Raw genomic sequence first — 23,083 nt, 5'->3', positions numbered from 1 at the left:
GGCTCTGGAAGGATCTCTATAGGAGGAACTGAAGGTTAAGGAAGAGGGCAAAGCCCCACAGGGTTACACAGCCTGCACGGAAATAATGAGAGGCAAAGTCAGGCACAGTTTATTCAAATGGGTTGGCTTACACCGCATGAAGATGCTGAAACAGATTTATGAAAATCTGCATAAACCCTGTATTTCCCGAATAGCCACAGTAGTACGAGCACTATGGTGAGGCCTCGGCGGTAAGAATAAACAGGACACAGGACCATAGAGAAGCTCACAGCCCAGTGAAGAGCGGCAGGCCAAAACCAAACCTGAATGTGAGTCTGGAAAGATAGACTGGAACCATATTATGAAGTCTTAGCCAAGGAATACAGAATTGCCGCAAATATTTAAATACATTTCATCCTTGGAAAATGCCTACTTATTCTTTAATTCTCAACTCGTATGCACCTGTTAGTGTCATTTAAGGTATAGATTTGCTTGTCTTTATGTTCCCAACATAACTTTGATGGGTTTTTTTTGTTTGTTTGTTTTTCAAGGTAGGGTCTCACTCTAGCTCCGGCTGACCTGGAATTCACTCTGTATTCTCAGGGTGGCTTCAAACTCTCGGCGATCCTCCTACCTCTGCCTCCCGAGTGCTGGGATTAAAGGCGTGCACCACCACACCTGGCCAAATATTTTGATTTTTATTTAAAACAATGCACTATGATTTCTGAACTACAATTCTCAAAGATATAGGTGCCAAAGAACACTTCCTAAACAAATCAACAGGTACAGGATTATCCTAGAGCAGTATTTCATGGAGGGCTGGCTGTTAGCTGTGTCTAAAATGGATTAGGCAAAGGAGAAATCTAGACAGACAGTGGGAAAGCCAATGACAATAAAAATGAGAGGCACTGGTAGCCAACATTAATGGGATCACAAAGGAAATGGAGGAAGGTAGGGTATCTGTAAGAGATAGTTCTAAGATGCTACCAGTAGAATTTTGGGTCAAATGAGGCAGTAAAATAAGACTTTACAAAAACCCTACGAAAATGTATACCTTTTAATTCAGTTAATTAGAGTAAGGACATCTGCCCTAAGGAACTAATCAGAGCTTTATGTATATTTTGGTATTATTTGTAAGGGTAGGAAACTATTAGTTGAATAATGCTCTGATATATTATTATACACATATATTCTATATAATACATGTTATATACATTATTACTATAGATTATACACATATTATGTCTAAAAATCTTTACTAAACAAGGTATATAATTGGTCTCCAATTGTGTGATATACACACATTCATACAATATATGTACATGTTGGAAAAAATAAACTATGTTAAAAGATAGGCATAACATTTGAGAAGTAACTTATTGACCATTAGTACTTTATTTTCTTCATAATTAACCTTCCTGCTTTTGTAATAAATGCTCTTTTTATAATAAAGATGAATACTGTTATCTTTTAAAAAATTATTTATTTGAGCTGGGCGTGGTGACACATGCCTTTAATCCCAGCACTTGGGTGGCAGAGGTAGGAGGATCGCTATGTGTTCAAGGCCACCCTGAGACTACATAGTGAGTTCCAGGTCAGCCTGGGCTAGAGTGAGACCTTACCTCTAAAAACTAAAAATCAAACAAAAAAATTTATTTGAGAGAGTGAGAGAGGAAGAGAGAGAGGGTGAGAGAAACATAATGGGTGCGACAGGGCCTCCAGCCACTGCAAACAAACTCCAGACACATGCACCCCCTTGTGCATCTGGCTTACGTGGGTCCTGGGCAATTGAACTGAGGTACTTTGGTTTATAGGCAAACATCTTAACTCTTAAGCCATCACTCCAGCCCCCTGTCATCTTTTTTATATAAAGTGAGTATATATTGTGAAAAATGAAGTCATGTGCACTTTTTTAGACTTCATAAAGAAAAGAAAGAAAGTAGAGCCACAATGATTACTTATACAGTAGAAGAAACATGCAAGTACGCAGATAGTAAAATCAAGGTTCCCTGGGTAACCAGAGCTACAATGGTTACTTATACTCTTATTACTTATACTTTATAGTTATTACAGAAAAAAAACCCATGTTCATGTTGTTAAATTTAAGATAAGTGTTTTCCAAATGTTCTCTAGTCCTTAGAAAATGGAGGAGACTAGAGAACATTTGGAAAACACTTATCTTATAAGAGGGCCTAAACCTATCATACTGTCTATCAAAAAAGTAAGTGTTATCTCAATTTTCTGGATTCTAACTTACTCTCTGTTGGAGAATCTGCTTCTCTTTTCCAGATAGATGCAGGTCCTAAGAAGAGAGCTGCCCCAACATACCTCAAAAGGGGCCCAACTGAAACTAAGGACAACTGGCAAAATAAGCAAGGGTGATGTTTTCCTGTGAACCGGATACCAGCACAAAGGGGAAGGAGATCAACGCAGAGAAAAATCAACTCCTACCAAATCAGAGAGCCAGAGCCTCAGAGGCCCCCAACACCTCAGCACTGAAGCAGGCCAAAAATGAACCCAACATGGCTCAGGGAAATCTTGTGGAAGAGGGGGCAGAAAGAATGTCAGAGTTACATGTTGGGTCATGATTTGCAGAGACATTTATCATACCAATAACTGGGTGCTAACTCCACAATGCACGACCCATTTTCATTAACAAGGAGGATCTAATGGGAGGGGGTAGATCACAGATGAGCCTAAATAATGGTACCAAACTGCCTGTATTTACTGAAAAGAAAACTAATAAATTAAATTTAAAAAAAAAAGAAAATGGAGGAGAAATTGGTAAATTAAAGAATGAAAAATAAACCCCTTATATATCTTTCTACTTAAATGAAACTTGTAATGCAATGAACGTGAGCAGAGAAAAACCCTAGGAAGGGAAGGCAGTCATACAAAGAGTAAGTTCTGCAGCATTTAGAACAAAAAACTAAAGGTGAAATACGCACGCCTCAACTTCAGCAGCTGCAGGACCCAGGGGCAGCTGCTAGAGGAAGCGGGTCTCCACGCATGCTCGCTCGTGGCTCAGCTGGGAGAATTACGCACTACTTTTGAGAGAGGTGTGGGGCTATGAGCTCAGGATCCCACCACAGGTAGAGTCACCAGGTCTGAGCCCGAAGGGAAGTATCTGTGTTTGTAAAAAGCTTTTGGGCACCTTTACACCCAGCACTTGGGAGGCCGAAGTAGGAAGATTACTATGTTCGAGGCTCCCCTGAGACTAAACAGTGAACCCCAGGTCAGCTTGGGCTGCTGTGGGACCAGGTGAAGGATAAGGAAAAACACATACAATCCAATTCTGGCATGGGGGGGGGGTACTTGATGTGCTGCCTGTTTTATATAAATATAGGGCATGATAGCGGCTATCATGAGTTGTTTCACTCAACACAATGACAAGATTGGTCCAAAATCAACAGCTCAGATTTTTTTTTTTTTTTTTGCTATGAGCAGAGGCTAAAATGAACACAAAGAAAACAAAAGAAATTCTAGCCTTGAACTAGAGCATGGCATTTGAAGATTTGACATGAAAAAATCCCAAATGTCACCGACAGGTGGTCACATGTAATTACACTGAGACAAATTTGAATAAATTCCATTTCATGATATGTAAACCACCAAGTCACGTGGGTGACCTGTGCACTGACCTCGGGTGGGTTTGTTGCACTTTATCCCAATCAGCAGATAAAATGTGTTCCCTGTAACATGACCTCAGAAAAGGTCAACCGCCAGTCTACAAAGATATTTGCAAATATGTAGAAAAGGAAAAGGTCTCAGAAAATATTCTAGCAAATATCAAAGGTCTACTGTACAATTACATTTTCTTAATGTAAGGGAGAGGTCTTGCTGTATTTTATAAAATATTCCTAGCAATAAAAATGCTACAGGAAAAGGTCAGGGTGCACGGTATATAGCCACCCATTCTGCATTGCCCCACTTAACATGCTGCTTCTGAGGAAGAGTGGTTACGGTGTAATCCTGGGGGAGGCTCACTGCTAAAAGAAACGGGGTGTGTGCTATAGACCGGTGGCCTTGCTGGCCATCTTTAGTATTTCCCAATGGAAAGCCACTTCAGGCAACATGCAGACTGGGCGGTCAGCAGGTTGGAGAGAACTAAGCTAAGAGTCCGAGCAGCTGCAAGGGCCAACAGGGTCACTGCAGAGGGAGCCGCCTATGGTCGCTGCACTGCTTTTGCTTCCAATATTCTCAGAGAAAAATCACAACTACAACAGACCCACGTGGGAGAACCACCCAGGTCTATCCGACACCACATATGTGAGTGAGGTATTAAGTGAACAATCCCTTTTCCCCAAGCAGAGGTACACATTTTGTTCAAGTGTGCTGATCACACTTCTCTGGCGGCTGACACGGAGCTGTGCTATGGTAGTGAGCGCCGCTGCCTTCCAAGTCACCTGGTGGCGAGGTGACTTCCCTTTTCTCTAGTGATCGACTTGGATTCTCTCAAATTATTAGAAAGACGATAAAATTCCTTCTTCAGATTCAGAATTTATGCATGAGTTAAATATAATAGGAATGTGGGCTATTTTACTCTAAATGCAAAAACATTTACTTATTTCAAACCTAAACTTGAATATCCACATTATCATTTATAGACTTGAGAGAAATGAGTCATTTGGCTTGAAATGACTTAGCCTAGAAATAGATAAACGAAAGTCATAACCATTTCTGATATTAAATACTATTACTCTATAACCTAAGTCATGAGTTCCGTCAGGTTGGCATGTCCCAAGTAACTGTTCAGGCGCCCACTGTCCTGACCCTGTCCTTGCCTCAGCCCGTCTTGTTTTTTTCTACGTATCCAGATCATGCACAGTCCCCAGTGTCCAAGGAAACTCAACTTCTCCCATAAGCCAGACTCGACTATTTCAGGGCTTCAGTAGCTCTCACGTCAATATTCAGCACATATTATATATGCCATAAAACCTAGCAATTACCTACATTGCTTTAGACTTCTCTATGTGTACCACTCTTATTACCGTGAAGATGATAAACACCTTGAGGACAAGGGCGTACCTCAAATAAGTGCATGTAGCATTTCCTTCTACCAGCTACTCCAGCACATTTTTCAAGTTGTTTCAAATATGCACACCTGTGCTGCCTAGTTGCTACAACTTGGTAATCAGCTTATGAAATGCACAACAAAATCAAACACTGGGTGGACAAATTCACTAATTACCTGAAATCAAAAAGGAATCAAGCAGGGCTGGAGAGATGGCTTAGTGGCTAAGGTGTTTGCCTGCAAAGCCAAAGGATCCTGGTTTGACTCTCCAGGACCCACGTAAACCAGATGCACAAGCGGGTACACATGTCTGGAGTTTAGTCTGCAGTGGCTAGAGGCCCTGGTACACCCATTCTCTCTCTTTCTCTCTTCTTCTTTCTCTCTCTCCCTCTCTCTCTCTGCCTCTTTCTCTCTCTCAAATAAATAATATATATTTTTTTAAAAAGAATAAAGCTATTATTGTTAAAATTTTGACTCAGCAGAGATTATGAATATAAATATATTTTAAAATATATTTTATTTATGTATTTGAGAGAGAGAAAGAGGCAGAGAGACAAGAAGAGAGAGGGAGAGAGGCAGAATGGATGCACCAGGGCCTCCAGCCACTGAAGATGAACTCCAGATGTATGAGCTCCTTTGTGCATCTGGCTTATGTGGGTCCTAGAGAGTCCAACCGGGATCCTTTGGCTTTGCAGGCAAATGCCTGAACTGCTAAGCCATCACTCCAGCCCCTGAATATAAATATTTTTGATGTAATGATTTCAAAGTGTAAACTATATTATATAGGTTACTTTTGGGGAGGGAGGTTCGAGGTAAGGGTCTCACTCTAGCCCAGGCTGACCTGGAATTCACTATGTAGTCTCAGGGTGGCCTTGAACTCACGCTGATCCTCCTACCTCTGTCTCCCAAGTGCTGGGATTAAAGGTGTGAGCCACCATGCCAGGCATTATACAGGTTATTATAGCTGGTAATTAAAACAAAAACACACAGAGGGAAAACATGTGAAATCACTTTCCTCTATGTTTGAGTTTGGATTATCCTAAGATTAAAGAAAACACATAATCATATATTGAAAGGTTCTGTGATCAGGGTAGGGTACACAGGAAACCACCCATGATGAATATCTATCAGTGTGACATACAGTGCTGTAAGAACATGCTAGGACACTGGTTCTACGTTTTAGACACAGCTCCTAAAGGGTTCAGCACAACCAGAACTGACAGTCTTTTTCTGTGCAGAGCATATGGCATCATCAAGGAGTGATGATCTAGCAGCATGTAAGGCAAGTAGACAAGTAGTTAAAAAATTACGGCACTCCGGATAAAATTATAAAGGTACTCTAGTAGAAACAACATATTTCTTATGTAGTTAGTATTATCTAAGTGTTACATCTTGGTAAAATGGCCTATAAAGAAAAACTCTTACTCAATACTTCCTCCTAAGACCTTATCCTTAACTTCTTGATGCTCTGAATGCTGCATTTGTCTCTCTGTGTCAATTCTCTAATATTGATGACAGTGACACTGAGTTCAGTTAAACATGTGAACAGTAAAGATGTCATTTTACGACAGTTTGTTTTAATAGGCTATTTCCAAGGTTCTACGGGAATATCAATCAAAATGGTCATTTGTTTCAACAGCTGGTTTTCTTCCCAAAATTTACTGTCAAAACAAGATCTGAGTCCTAAAGATCAGAAAGCTGGCCCCTTCTGAGTCTGGTTCTTCCTAAGGGTACTCTCTAGACTAGGCAGACTCTCCAAGGGATCCTTGCTGCACTCACTCACTACTTACCAGAACCCACATCGTGTTGGGATTCGAGACATGCACAAGCACTCTGGCCTTGAAATTCCTTCTTAAATCATAATAATAACTATTGTTGCCGTGGTATTTTGTGGTTTCGAGACTTTAACAAAATCATACAACAAATGAAAGGGCTGGGCTACTGAGCCAGAAAAACATATTCCAGTAACTGTGGTGAGTTTCTTGCCCTCACTGCTCTTGCTCTTGGCTGGCACTATGGGTGTGAGCACGGCGCAGGGCTGTTCCGAGGATGACGTGGACTGAGGCACAACGCGGGCTCGTAGAAAGGCTCGCTGCCACTTAACGACGCACACAGCTGTCATTCGTATGGCTACAGCGAGCAAGCCCCAGTCCACATTTCTAACCTAGCTGAACAGACCATCTGAACTATCATTTGGTTTTCTAACAAGGCAAATGGGATCATCTGTGTCTCTCTTTCTTCTCTCTCTCTCTCTCTTTTAATGACAGAGAGGGGCTTGGGGTCAGTTGTGGCAGAAAAAATTAGTGACTGTGCTTGTTGACTTGTGCTTTGATGACTAAGCAATGAGCGCTCCTCACGTGTAGCAAAGATAAGAACCAGGTTGCTAGTAAAATATCCAGACATTAGAACACAGAACTTTATAGACATACCCATATCCACTAAAAACTAATCTCTTAATTATCTTGCCTACATTTAGAACAATCTTTATTGGCAAAGGATATGTGCCAAGTCATCCTCATTAACTGAGAAATTTGGTAATGTGTTTCATGATGTCAGAAATACTTGTACAGAAATCACTAATAGCACAAAATAGAAAGCATATTGTTGACTGAAAACTGTGAGTCTAAGTTAGATGCTCAAGCAAGCAATATGGCAGTAAATGGAGAAAGATGTGGCAGCTTCATGCCACGGTGCCATCTTACCACCTTCCAGGGCATGAAGGCCTACCACCCCAAGAACGCCTACGGAACGGGTTCTCGATGCTCACCAGCCACGTGACCGCCAAGCCCCAAGTCCATATGATAGTGCTTATAATCACAGAATTTAAAAAAATTTAAAAAGCCAAACCGATAATGGCAATAGTTTTGTTTACCACACCAATCAAGGTGTTTTGGATTGGTACTACACATTTCTTTAAAATACTGGGTATTAGCTATAGAGAAGCTTTATCTTGGCAAGCTACACTCTGTATCTTAAAGCACATTAGACCCTAAAAGAATAACCATTTAGGGGGAAAAAAACTGCACACCTCCTCTTACATACGGGTTCGAGAGCTTTTGTGGCAGACACGAGTGATTCCACAACAGTGTAGCTACTGGAGGTGACTGTGTGTCACATGCGTCACCATCACATACCAGGACTCACTGGAAATCAGAGTAAGGAAGTCCAGTGACTCTTGCTGCTTTTACTTTCACTTCTCTTCCCCGCCCCCAGGGCCTTGAGTGTGCCAAGCAAACCCACGTCCACAAAGCTAACTCCTCACTTTCTCTCAAAGTGTAGTCTGAGATGCACCCTTACACGCTTACCTTCTCTCAGACGGTCAACCACAAAAGTAAAGCCTGTAGTTCTCGGGTGCAGGACGTAGTCATATTTTGGAAGTCCATTCTTCTCAGCAAAATCATTACTACGAGCCTTGCTATTTTCTAAACAGAACAAGAGATTAGGAACCATAAGATAAAGAAAGATAGTGAGGTCAAGCCATGAGGAATTTCTACAACTAGACAGCATTCTGAGATGATACAGGTATTTTCAATAATCCCTTACAAAGATCCCAAAACAATATCATGATGTGTGTCAAGTGGGTTTCAGCATTTCCTCAAATTTATATCTAGACATTTACAGCTCTTCAGAAGACTTTCACAAATCAATGAAAACTGAGGTATAATTATAATATCAACAAGCTCATGTTTTCATTAACATAATCCTTATGCAGTAGAAACTGAAATATAAAATGTTAATAAGAATAAAAACTAACAAAACACAAAGTTTTAGACACCCAGAAAAAAATAATAGTCAAATATATTGGTTTAGCATTTTTAACCCAATAATTTAGGCTTTCAAAGCACAGTGAAATATCTGTCTTGTTCAGGCACAGGACAGCTAATATTAGTAATCTAAACCACTGCACAACATAATGGGCACATTTTAGCACATCATGTACAAACATCTGAACATGGTTTGGCCGAAGACAGTTACAGAGTCAAGTACATGTTTCAGTTGTTGGCAAAAACTCCCTTTTCCATTCCATGGGGGAATTTCACAAATTCCAAGAAGAACTAAACCCATTATTCAGCAAATACATTTGGAAATGGCAAAGTGTCCAGAAATTTGACCTCAACGGCTGGGAGAAACCATGAAATACCTTCTGATGACAGCAGATGTCAGAACCTGCCATCCTCAGCTGTATTCAGAAATTTATAGACCAGCACAAGAAAAATACCTACATAAACACAACTTTCCTAGGGTAAATTGAAGACCAGTATGCTCTCCCAACTGCCAAGAACCACAGATGGATTCCACAGTACTAAATATTCAAGATGATGTTCCACCATTTCCTAATAGAGACACTTAACCAAATACCCACAGCCCCCAGCAATGAAAAGAAAAGGCCTTAACTACAGAAAGCAGTAAGCTACTCTCCACTCTTCTGAGCATGACCTCGGCATGGGGCTGTAAGATTTCTCTCTCTTACAGGCAGCTGACAGACCTTGAGGGATTAGGAATCCCAGAGGCACCAGGGGTGAGCGACTACTCACTGGTGTGTTCTTCAGTTCACCAAAAACTCTAGGGAGTCTGAAGACATAAGGAAATGCTGTTATAGATGTGAAAACAGCACTCGCAGTTCTAAAATGTATAGCCATGGCATGAGAAGGCAGAAATCACATGGAGAGATGAGAGATTAGATGATTTCCCAAATTAACATATCTTACTTCCATTAGTAATTGTAGTATTTGCAGATCTTTCTCTCCCATTACTTAATCCAGCCCTCTCCCAGGTCGTTATCATCAGCAACTGTGCTAGCATCCCATTCCCCAGCACCCTCACCATGACACTGCTGGCCACTGTGCTGGCCACTCTCAATCCAGCCACACATTCCAGCCTCAGGTCTATGTGGCTACTCCTTACTTTAGGCCAGAAGGCCTCTCACTGCAGATGGTCTTCTCTTCTATGCATTTGGTCCCTACTTACACAGGAACTAAACAGAGGCTTGTCCTGGTCACCATATAAAGAACAGCATCCTACCTTATTTTTGGTCACAAACACTTATGACAACCATATATATTCTGATCACTTTCTTTATATAATGTAAGCTTCATGAAAGGACCTTCATTTTGTATAAAAGTTCTAGATACTTGAGGCTGGAGAGATGGCTTAGCAGTTAAAGCACTTGCCTACAAAGCCAAGGGAGCTCGGCTCAATTCTCCAGAACCCATGTAAACCAGATGCACAAGGTGGTGCATACATCTGGAAGTTTCTGCAGTGGCTAGAAGCCCTGATGCACCCATCCTCTCTCCGTGTCTGTTTCTTTCTCTGCTTCTTTCCTTCTCTCAAATAAATACAAAATTTAAAAAAAAAAATTAAAAAATTCTAGATACTTGTATACTTATTAAACAAAGTTTTATGTACAAGAGTGTTCCATTGTATAGCACTGTTAAAAATATGAAAATAGTGTTCCTTTCCAAATGAGAAACATGGATCTTAAAAAATACAGCCTATCAATTGTGATGGTTAATTCAACATGACAAGACCAAAGTGCCCAAGTATGTCCTCGGCATTCCAGGTTCTGGTGAAGGCTTCTGTAAAGACAAGACTTCAGTCAGTACACTGAGTACAGCAGATTCCCTCCTTGGTGTGGATGGGCCTCTTCTGAGTCAGATGCAAGTCCCAAGACACAGAGGTTCAGGAACCTCCCACAAGGAAGAAGAGCTTCTGCCTCCAGGTCACATCACACTTGAACTTCAGCTCTTCCCTGAGCGCTGCTCACTGCCCACTGCCCACTGCCCGCTGCTCACTGCCCACTGCTGCTCGCTGCCCGCTGCTGCTCGCTGCTCACTGCCCACTGCTCACCGCTCACTGCCCATGCTCACCGCTCACTGCCCACTGCCTGCTGCTCACTGTTGCTCGCTGCTCACTGCCCACTGCTCACCGCTCACTGCCCACTGCTCACCGCTCACTGCCCACTGCTCACTGTTGCTCGCTGCTCACTGCTCACCGCTCACTGCCCACCGCCCGCTGCTCACTGTTGCTCACTGCTAACTGCCCTCTGCTCACCACTCACTGCCCACTGCCCGCTGCTCACTGCTGCTCACTGCCCGCTGCTCACCGCTCACTGCCCACTGCCTGCTGCTCACTGCCCGCTGCTCACCGCTCACTGCCCACTGCAGATTTTGGACTCGCCAAGTCTCTACTGTTGTCAGCGTCATTTCCGTAAAGTAAACCTGAACTCTTCTCCCTCAACACTGGAGTGGATCCATTTCTCAAGGAACCTAACACTCCTGCATTACATAAAACTACTCAATCTTTTTAAAGAACAAATCATTATGCAAAAAAAATAGAATATAACAATGGGTGGTGAAAAATGGACAGAGAAAAGTGTAATGTCAAGTCTTCAGTTTTGTTTAAGATTATGTAGGCTTCAGTATACATTGACAGATATATATATTCCTACGAATGTGTGCACACATGTGTATGTATGACCATATGATTCCCCCAAAATGGATCAAAATCTACATAGTATTTACTTATGAGTCACTAGATTATAACAAATTCTGTGTATACATTTGTTTCAGTTCCCAAAAATTAATGTATATTAAATCTTTTAACAGAAAGAACTTATAACCACTTATATATGAAGACAGAATATATGGAAACTCATAATTAAATGTACTATTTTGAAAATCCATGACCAAACTGAAATTTTGTAGATTAGAAAATTTCCTTTTGGGTTTAAGGATCCAAATGTAAAATTAACTCTGTCAATTATAAATACTTTTTGGTTAATAGTACATTTTACAAATCAGAGATATTTTGTTAGCCCATTCTTTTACAAAAATCCATTTTTCCTCACACAGTAAAAATTACCTGTGGCAGTTTGTTTGTTTTTAAGAAAAATGAAAGCTTCAGGATGAGTCTGTATAGGGCAAATATTCTGGCTTTTGCAAACTGGCCTTTAAGTGTAAGCACATTTTAGCCGGGTGTGGTGGTGCACACCTTTAATCCCAGAACTCGGGAGGCAGAAGTAGGAGGATCGCTGTGAGTTCAAGGCCAGCCTGAGACTATATAGGGAATTCCAGGTCAGCCTGGGCTAGAGTGAGACCTTACCTTGGAAAAAAAAAAAAAAAAGTAAGTGCATTTTAACTTATAAAACATCATATAGTGGGGAACACTCTAGACATCTGCAACTAGATATAAAATTCATCATCATAACAGAACCTCAGAAAAAAAACAAAGAATGAAATATTTTAAATAAACTTTATTGACTCCGAAGCCCCAAGGTATGAATACATTAATACTAATGTAGTAACATATGATCTTGTTAGCTTTTGTTTACTAAATGGTAAGTTTCAAATTGCCATTTTTTATTTTAAACTTTGGCAATTATAGCTACAAACCAAGCCATCATTTCAGGATAAGGTTTTCTATACTACATCAAACAAAATTAATGATTTCAAATTTTAAATTTAGGTATAATACATGCTAAGTATTACAAAGTAAACCTGGCTATCTATCAGTGACATCGTTCTAAGGAGACTCTTAAGTCTGGAGATCAACAGTCCCATTTCTGCGTGATCTACCTTCAAGCTTACACAATGGACAGCAATGTCATCCTCTGCAGTGCTGTCTTCTAGCTTTAACGAGAAGTCAAGCAGGCGGCACAAAGAAGGCACGCACTGCAGAGACCTGCCCAGCACAGGAGCATGGCCGTGGGTCCTCCCTTCCTTCCACGTTCCGTGCTCCCTCCCTCCCTCCCTTTCATCCTTACCTACATGTTGCCTGGAGCAACAGCCCCAGTCTTTGTTCTTTTTTTAACTCTTTATTTTCAAAAAAGGTCTCATTAAGTTGACTATATTAAACTCACTCTGCAGTTCTGGCTGGCCTTGAACTTAAGATCTTCCAAGATGAGAAATAACAAGTTTTGACTAATGTCCTAAGAGCCTCTGTTTTAAAATTCTGTGATCCAAACCCAGGCTGCCTTACCGGTGAGATCAGTTCCTTCTGGGAATATCAGGAGTTGAAGTGGCTCATGGATATCACAAAAAAAATCAATCATGTCTTCGAAGTGGCTCTTGTCATCCTTCCACTTCCTATGAATAAAGATAAAGGCAGCAGCTTGCATGGCCCAACCTAGAATGAGTTTAACAAACATGCAGAATTTCATTAACAATATCCATATTATTTTTAAACATATTGTTTCAAGTTTTCAAAACTTACTATAAATTATTTACTATGATAATAAGCATCCTTTCAAGACAAAACTAGTTATTAAAATATCAAGGCAATTAAAACTTCCCTGATATTTACCACTAACAAATCCAAGACATTAAAAAATCTAGTTAAATTGACATTGTAAACCAAGCTACCACAACAGATGAAAGAATGCATACAGTAAGGTTACCAAATAGTAAGCAACATACCATTCTCAGGTCAGGCAACTATTCTTGTATATTTTTTTTCTGCACTCATACCTAAATGCAACATCTGTTTCAGTGGAAATCATTGCGTATCTCACGAAGGCTGTGTGGGTGTCAGTGCCTGCGTGCCTGCCTGCCTCCAACTACCTGCACACAGAGATGGAGACTCAAAGCACCCTGCAAGAGCCCAAGCGAGCAAAGCAGGGCAGAGTGCGGTAATGACTGGTCTAGGCCAAGCAACGTCCACCATGTGCCAGAAATCTCACCTATGACCACAGGAAAAGCAAACAACATGCGCAGGATGAAGTTCAATGGACGCCAAATAAGACAGGAGGTCAAGAAGGATGGAGTACCGTCCTGAACATCACGTATCACGCTGCGGAGCTGGACACCTACAGCTGATTGTCCTTTTTACTTCTTTATTTTTATCTTTATATTTTTATTAATTGTAAACACTGCTGTATGAACCTACTGCATATTGGTCATATTCCCATCAGGTTACATCATATCTCCTCTCCCTCAGCCCCATTCCAAGGAGGGCCTCCCCAGTGGGGTTACTGGTATTCATTTTGGGTCATGAATGCACCAGTCCATCTCAGTACAAGGGACAATGTCTCCAGATATATCTTCCACTCTGTAGCTTTTATAATCTTTCTGACCCCTCTACGGCAAAGTTGCTCTAAACTTCTCTTTGATGAGACTTTTCAGTGGCTAACACCATCTGTCTGGAGGAGCTTGTCAGGTTAGCAGTGAGAGCAGCACCTGAGTTTAAATCGTCACTTCCTCTGAGGTGTCTCCTAGGCCCTGGCAGATGTGAGGTGTGACTTGTCTCATGCTAGGCAGTCAGCAACCTTTTCTTATTGTGTGCATGGGGCTTGGTTCTCCCTGGTATTCACAACCACCTGTAGAAAAAAAAGCAACTTCTTTATCCAAGAGTAAGAGTTGCATGGACCAAAGGGGGTAAACAGCATCTTCAAAGAATTCTGATGAGCCCATATGCTCTTTGTAGCAGCAGAACAGTGGGAGTGTCTCTCTCGTCTATGACCTTCCTATCCATAGGGTTCGGACCTGGTTCTCACTGTCAGGGATGAATCCCCCGTGAGGGCTAGCCGTCAGGGAGCTGGCTTCCTTCTCAGTTGCACTGTGATCTCTCATTATCTTGTGTCCACAGCCTGTGGTGTCTTCAGCAATAGGCTCTATGTTCACCAGGGCTATTGGTATACAATTTTCTTTTCTCACTGTATCTTTTGCCCAGTTCTGCTGTTAGTGTGGTGCTGGCTTCACTGAAAGAGTCAGGGAGCACTCCCTCCTTTCCAATGGTGTGAAAGAACTTGACAAGCAGTGGTTTGGGCTTCAATAAAGGTTTGGAAAACTTTGGCAGTGACTCCATCTGGGCCTGGGCTCCTTGTGGCTGGCAGGCTCTTAATTACTCCTTCAATCTGGTTAGATGCTCTAGCTCCATTCAGGTAACTTCTCTTTTCTGGGTTTAGTTTTGGCAGGTGGTATGAGTCAAGGAACTCATCTATTTCTTCCAGATATTCCAATGTTGTTTTTTAAATACGTCCTCACGATTCCCCCAAGTTCACTGGTATCTGTTGTAACATCTCCTTTTTCATTTCAAATCTTGATTTGCCTTTTCTCATTTTTCTTCTGATCAATTTGACCAGGGTTTTTTCTTTTTTAATCCATCTTATTTACTTTTTGAAAGAACCAGCTCTTGATTACATCAATTTTTAAAACTGTTTTCTTCATTTCCAATTCATTGATTTCTGCTCTGGTCCTCATGATTTCTTTCCATCTGGTGTTTTGGGGTTGGATTGCTCTTGATTTTCTCAAGCCTTCAGATGGATGGTTATTTATTTGAGAACCCTATTTTTGTAATCCAGGTATTTAAGGCTATAAAACTTCCTTCTTGGGACAGCCTTCATCCATAAGATTTGGTATGTTGTGGTTTTATTGTCACTCAATTCTAGAATTTTTTTGATTTCCATTTTTATTTTTTTACAACCCAACATTGTTTAAGTGAGTTGTTCAGCCTCCAAGAGTTGGTATATTATCTATTGTATACCCCATTTTGTATTACTAATCCCATTCAAAATATTTTCACTCTTCCATTTTTGGCAAACATAAACATATAATTCTGTCATCGCTGAGTGATATTTTTAATTGTCCTCAACCAAAAGTAGGCTTTTGATTCTACCATTGTTTAAATAGGAGTAGTTTATTTTTTAAGTAAAATAGTAATACCAAATATATATGTTTACCTATTGTCCTTTTAGCATAATTTATAGGAATCATGCAACAGCTTCAAAAACTGCTGTGATGACTATTATAACACATTGCTTAAACTTGACCACGATGTTTTCCATTATGTAGACTTGACTCCAAGTTTGCTGGCTTCTTTGCTTATATCATTTGGCTAGTCCTCTTCCTTAAAACATTTCTTTTGAAAAATGTTTCAGTTCTTAGATTCCTAAAATAGATTTCTGGTTCTTAACTGTGGAGGCTAGTTTGGTCAGAAATAGAATTTGAGGCTTCAAGTCATTTTCCCCTCAGAATTTCAAAGCTACCTTCCATATTCTGCTATCACTGAATAGGGTTAATAAAATATCAACTGCATTTGTGCAGATAACCTACTTTTCCCTGTGGAAGATTTTGTTTTTCTATTATTTTATAAAATTTAATCAGTATTAATATAGACATGATTTTTTTTCATTACTTCTCCTCAGTAGCTAGTTAGTAAGCTTTTCTAATCCTTGAGTCTTTCTTTAATTTGGGAAGCATTCCTTATATTATTTAAAAGGATTTTTTCTCCTCTTCAGTCATATTTTTTGTCTGAAACTTGTAAATTAATGTAAAAATTTATAGATATAGTCCCTCAGGCTCTTCATCTCCATTTTTACTCGACATTGCATTTGAGGAAGACCCCATCGCTTGATCATCTGACTAAATGTTTGATCTGTAGTGTTACTAACTGAACCTGTGCTATTAATTGAACTTATTTCAATAATTTTTTTGTTTCCAGGATTTGCAATTCATTTTTTCTGTACCATCCACTATGCAGTAAAGAGTACAGGCATTATAAACATGTTGCTGAATGCTTACATCTGATACTATTTCTAAACATTTCATTGATTCAATTTTAAATCTCAGGATAACCTTATGAAATAGGTAAGTAATCCCCAGTTTATGAATGCGGTACTATGAGACTCAAACAGCTAGCAAGCCCTCAGAACTATGTTTTATTTTTGAGACAGGATCACACTATTTTGCTCAACCTGGCCTCAAATTCACAGCAATCTTTGTTCCTCAGCCTTCCAAAATGTTCAGTTACGGGGGGCATCAGCAAAGCTCACGCTTTAAGTCATGATGAACTCAATTCTTAACAGCTTCCCTGCATATGCAAGGGAGTTCTGCTAAGAAAATTAACATAGTTTAAGGAAATTATACATGATTTCAAGTCTCACAGAATTATTATTCCCATATGATTGTCCATTATTTTAGATTCTTTAAAGCTTTGTGTTTTCCCCAGATGTTTATTCATTCTGTGCTGTCTTCTCATTTGTAAGAATGCCCTACACTGTACAACATTGAAAGGAGAGTGCACTTCTCCAGTTCTAGTGAGAACTGCTTCCCGTAAGAAAAAGGAGTGGGTGAAATGGTCATGGGATTGCTGTAAGTTTTATGACGTTCTATGCATCCTGCAGACAGTCCCACGTGGGCGGTACGATGGCTGCAGATGGCTTTTCTGACCTCTCAAGATGCTGTTGGGTCCGGAGCCTTTCCTGCTTAGTTCCGCTTACATACATGGTGAGGTCTGAGTCTTTTTTATTTAAGCATTTCTCACTCTCTTTTCATAAAAATCTCAGGAATCGCTTGTATGGCTCCCCTCCCCCAATACACTGCCATCAGTCAGTATTTTATCCATGTTCAAAGCAATTTAGACTTGTCTGCACTATGCTGACATCCTCAAAACACTTTGATGACACTTACTTTAAGCTTTGATAAACTGATTAATGGCAGTGCAACTTACTAAATTAGTCTACAAAACTCGGCTTTTTCCTGCTTTCTAACAGCGGGCACCCTCTTCCAGCAGTCCCTTCTCCAAGCAGACAGAGGAACCCCGAGCATTCTCTCTTGTTTGACCCTTACTCATAACTTTAGAACTTAGTTTTCTTTGGCTTCCTTTTATCAAGTTGTAGAGTTGGTTAGGAGAAATTATTCATTCAAGTGTATTTTTAACATGATGCATATTTCTCAAGAGAAGCTTATTTACCATGTTTTTTACTTTAGTACACATGGCATGAAATTAAGTGAATCATAAAAATGCCTCCATTATTCATCCAGCACTCTCAAAAGTGAACCTTAAGGATAGCTTAAATTTTATTATCACTACCCATATATTCACGAATTCAATAGGATATCTACTATGGCACTATGACCATGACACCAGAAGCAAAGTAGACAGACAACTGTTCCCTTCAACATTATTTTCAACCCTGAACAGAGGATGTGGACGCAATCATGCAGATGCTGCCCAAAGGCCTCTATCAAAGGAGAATACGATGAACACATGCAAACTTTATGTAAAAACACAGTAATGTGAACGTCATGAGAAACCGTATTTACTGAGTGGGCTCTTACATATAACAATAGTAGGTATACAAATAAATCCAGAAATTCAGTAACAAGTAGTTACAGTTCTCAGAATTCTCTGTTTCTATTAAGATGCTAAATGCTACACAGACCACAGAGAAGCTCTGTCTTCCTGGAATTTCCATCATAATTAGGTAATGCTCTCTATGCCCTTCCTCTTAAGAGGACTGATTTCCATGCAGCCCCTGGCTTTTCAAAACATTGAGTGGAGGCAGACAATTAACCTTAAGTGCTTTTCCTTGCAAGAACCCTGTTGTGATCTTGCTTGTATGATTAGGTTTCATATGTGCCTGTGTTCAGAACACAAGCTGAAATCAAAATGTAAAACGCAACCAAGCAAGCAAACAAACCTCTAAAGCAAACAACAAAAATAATTTCAATCTTGAAAAATTACAAAATGGAGAAAAAATGATTTAAAAATACTCTGCAAATTCCATCTATTCCATTAAACAGATTATCATACCTATCAGCAGGCCATAACTTTTTTTAAAAAATTATTTGTTTATTTATTTATTTGACAGAGAAAGCGGGAGGGAGAGAGAGAGAAAAAAAATGAATGGCCACACCAGGGCCTTCAGTCACTGCAAACTCCAGATGTGTGTGCCCCCTTGTGCATCTGGCTAACATGGGTCCTAGGGAATCGAACCTGGGTCCTTTGGCTTTGCAGGCAAGTACCTTAACCACTAAGCCATCCCTCCAGCCCCAGACCATAAATTTTTGTTTGACATTAAAGATATACATATTCGTTGATGCTTTTGGGCACTATGAGACTTCTCATTTGTGATATAACTCGGGGTCCATACTAAGATAGGACCAAGACTTTTTATTTCATAGTTATGATTTCTGTCATTTGATCAGTTTTCTGACCACTTTACCATCCGAGATATGTAATTTTTATCAAATCTGATTTTTTTTGTTTACTTTTATATTTATTTATTTATTTATTTGACAGAGGGCAAGGGAGAGTGAGAAAATGGGCGTGCCAGGGCCTCCAGCCATTGCAAAAGAATTCCAGACGCTTGTGCCCTCTTGTACATCTGGCTAATGTAGATCCTGGGGAATTGAATTTGGGTTTTTTGGCCTTGCAGGCAAACGCCTTAACCACTAAGCATCCCTCCAGCCCCTGATTCTTATTTTTCGGAAAAGAATTTATTGATTATATGGCAAGAGGGCAGCAGCTGGTAGTGACTAGAGCCCCTGGAGCAAAGCTGACTGCTCAGCTAAGCCTGTCACCTGCTCCAGAGCCCCAGACCACACGCGCCGTGGCACACACAACCATTAGAAACCCTCCTCTCTTACAACGGTGAGTATTTAGCTTACAGGCAAAGAGCAATTGAGGCTGCTACCCAGGTAAGGTTAGGATTGGAAAACTGATCTAGATAATTCTAGTGGGCTAAAGTAATCATAATGACCCTTAAAGACAGAAAAGATGGACAAAAATAGACTCACAATAACGACCTAAGAAGGACTCAGCTAGCCCCTGCTGCTTCGGGAGATGGAAGGGGCCACCAACCACAGAATGTAAATAGCTCCTGCAGAGCTGGAAGAAAGGAACTAGACTTACCACTACCAAGATTTCTGTTGAACGGGGACTGCACCAGGCTTCTGACCACCAAAACTGCCATCCATCTGTCGTCTCAGCCACTGTACGTGGGAGAGAAGGGAAACTAGCACAGGGCGTGCTCACTGCACAAGCCTTAGTTAAGAAGGAAAGACTCCTGGAAGAAGCACGGGCCAGGGCAAGGCAGGGCAGGGAGCGCATGAGGGGCCCCAAGTCCTGGAGCCTCAGAGTGAGTGGACACCCAAGCACAGCCTTCGAGGACTCCCAGGGAGCCATGGAGGGGACTAGGTGAAGGGTCACTCAAGCACGAGGGCCTGAGTTGGGATCCCCAACAACCATGTGTACTGGGTATGGGCGGGGGTGCGTGCTGTTATCCCAGAAAGGCAAGGCAGGAAGAGCCCCTGGGCTTGCTCAAGGCTAGCTTATCTAGCTGAACAGCGGACTTCTGGGCTCAGTGGGGTCCTGTGTCGAAGGACGAGGCTGAGAACATAGGAGGAAGAACACTCTACATTAGCCTCCGGCTCTCACATCACACATGCATGTGCACCTTTGCACACACGTACCAACACATAAGAGCACTCACACATACATGTATGTGCAATGCAAACACACATTAAAAGGGGGAAGAAAAAGGGCTGGAGAGATGGCTTAGTGGTTAAGGCGTTTGCCTGCAAAGCCAAAGGACCCAGGTATAATTCCCCAGGACCCACATAAACCAGATACACAAGGGAGCGCATGCATCTGGAGTTTGTTTGTAGTGGCTGGAGGCTCTGGCACGCCTCTTCTCTCTCTCTCTTTCTTCCACTTTCTCTGTCAAATAAATAAAAATAGTTTTTTTTTTTTTAAAAAGGTAGAAAAGAAATCCCAGTGGCCAAAGCTAGAGTGAGTTCTGCAAGAAAATTAAAAGAAAAATTGGCAAAATCTCAATCATTTGGTAGTTTACCAATCTGATCTATTATTTTGACAAATGTACTACTGCTCTGTAAGATATTAACATCATGGAAAATTGGATAAACGAAAATAAGGGAACCCATTGTTCTCTTTGCAAATTTTCAATAAATCCAGTTATTTGATATAAAAAATTTACTTCAGAACATCTATTTTTGATTAAACAATATATAAATACTAACCATGTTCCATTCTAACAAGTCCTAAATATTTTTACTTGGAATTCATTTGCTAAGTCATCTTACTTTATTAATTGTCAGTAAGAACATTTCTAAGATACATTTCACATTATTTTCATTGTGGAAAATATTTTTAACTCTTGGCTGCATAATGTACTTCTGCCTGGCATCCATTAAAGAACAGTGCAATACTCAGAAATATTTGACTTTAAGCATAAGGAAAATGCTTTCTGTAATATTCATTTCAATAAAGATGAGGAAAGGCACATAACTTTTAACAAATGACATGTATAATAAATAGAACAGTTAATTCATCATCCTAGTTAGTATTGCAATGACCCCTTTCTCCTTAAAATCACTGCTGTGATTAGCACAGAATTCCACAGGAGGAAGGACAATTAAAACCACTGGAGTCAAATATCTACTGAAATTAAGGCTAGCAATAGGCTAGCCGGTCCACTGACTCTACCACTCACATCGTTTTACTATTACAAAGTACCATTTCAAACTCATCACTTAAAGAGCATTTTTTATTTGTGCTTTACAAAAGCAGACTAAAACCCAGAAAGTGTGTCCCAAATAATTCTTTTACTGCTTTACCCTGAAAGTCATGGTTACAAAAGCTCCTCTTTTAGGCAATTTTAGAATGCGATTGCTAATTTAGACAAAGAAAAGAAATTCCTTGATTTTCGGCAGATGTGAAGTGGCTGAACGTCCTGGAGGTAAGACGCGCTTCTCACGTCTGCCTGCGTGGCCTGCGGCACCGAGTCTGACTGCAGCACTGGTGGGGGCGCCCATCAGCGGGTATCCAGCTGAGGAAGCCGACCGCCGCAGGCCGACCGCATCGGCTTCGGTAGGAGGTCGACTGGATAACCTTACAGCCCACAGACATTCTTCGCAGTCACGGACACTGTCAGCGTCCACGCAACCGTGAGTGACCGCTTCGTTCAAGAGCCAGCCAACACATCACAACCAAACCTGGGCCTGGCATGGCGGTGCACGCCTTTAATCCCAGCCCTCGGAGACAGAGGCCTGAGACTCCATACTAACTTCAGGTCAGCCTGAGCTGACCCTACCTCAGAAAACATAAACAAAAACAAAAAGAAAAAAACCAAACCAAACCAAAGAGCTAGACTTGCATAGATGGTGAATGTATCTTACGGCAAATGTGAGGGCTGTGGTTCGGATCCCCAACACCTGGAGATGTCAGGTGGGTGTGGCATCTTGCTGGTAATCCCAGCAATCAGGAGGTAGACGCAGGGGAGCCCAGGGCAAACTGACCAGTCGTGTCAGCCACACCAGCAAGCTCCCGGTTCAACTGAGACGCCCTGCCCTCACCTCAGTGGACAAGGTGCTTACTTAGGAAGACCGCCAAGGTCAGCCTTAGGCCTCCACGCGCACGCACCACGGGTGCACAGGCACCCGCACTCACATACGCTGATGAATAGAGAGAAAACCAGGATCTTCTGTCCAGATGCTGAGGTTGCAGCGCCATCCCCCATAGGTGCTTCCTCTCAATATGCTTCTAGAACGTGTTGACATATGGACTGACACATAAGTGAACCAAATTGAACCTTTCTTCCCAAAGGCAGTGCCTCCAAGGATGTCTCAAAATAAGGTACCAAGACTCACCTCAGCAAGCAACCCTGCACAAACATTTCCTGGTGCAAAGTGAGCAGGCAAGTGGTGCCCAATGGCAGTTTTACATTTAACACTACAGTAATTCTCAATACTGCTAAGTGGTCATAGGTCTGAAAATAAAATCTCTGTGTACACTGCCAACCAAGGCAGCTGACCCTACAGGATCTTTATTCTCAAGATGCAAACGTTACACTGTTTAGGTAAATTTATATAAACTCTGGAACTCAACCTGAAAGTCTAAATACTCAGTGATTTCTCCTGTCCTATTACATAGAGTTGGTACTTTCATACTTTAAGAGAAGGAATTTTCAATTTCAACTCCCCCATACTCTCCAACATATGCTAACTACAAAGACTACTTTTGTTTAGTCATTTGTAAGTGAACTATAGGGACTGCCTGTATTCTAGACATCTCCAACACTCACTTGGGAAGCCACGTGAAAGGCAATCAAAGCCCCCCTGGAAATCAACAACTGTCCCGAAGGGCCGCCCAGCAGCCTGCAGTGCAGCTTAGCACAGTGACATCTGGGGCAGGACTGGCAGGCACAAGGAGGGGCACTGGCACCCTTCTCCCGCCCGCTCGAGCGCCCTGTCACTGCCCACACCATGCTCTCCCTCACTCTGCGCTTGGTCCCTTTACGTGTCAATCCTTTTCTCCCCGACCGTCACATGTCCTTATTAATAGTCTGCATTT

The 23,083-nt window shown here is 41.2% G+C and overlaps 1 protein-coding gene across 2 annotated transcripts in view; it reads right to left on the bottom strand.

Moving 5' to 3' along the window:
- Lclat1 (lysocardiolipin acyltransferase 1) overlaps positions 1 to 23,083 on the bottom strand; it is a 143,106-nt gene that overhangs the window by 60,504 nt on the left and 59,519 nt on the right. For both annotated transcript variants that reach the window (XM_045149598.1, XM_045149597.1), the window contains 2 exons: positions 12,971 to 13,117; positions 8,299 to 8,415 (listed from right to left, as the gene is read on the bottom strand). In XM_045149598.1, the coding sequence (XP_045005533.1) occupies positions 8,299 to 8,415; positions 12,971 to 13,117 (264 nt within the window). The remainder of the gene's footprint in view (positions 1 to 8,298; positions 8,416 to 12,970; positions 13,118 to 23,083) is intronic.

This window comes from Jaculus jaculus, chromosome 5 (assembly GCF_020740685.1).
Source record: "Jaculus jaculus isolate mJacJac1 chromosome 5, mJacJac1.mat.Y.cur, whole genome shotgun sequence".
Classification (NCBI taxonomy): Eukaryota; Metazoa; Chordata; class Mammalia; order Rodentia; family Dipodidae; genus Jaculus; species Jaculus jaculus.
Note: the sequence above shows the minus strand (reverse complement) of the source record. Positions and strands in the feature narration are given on the sequence as shown.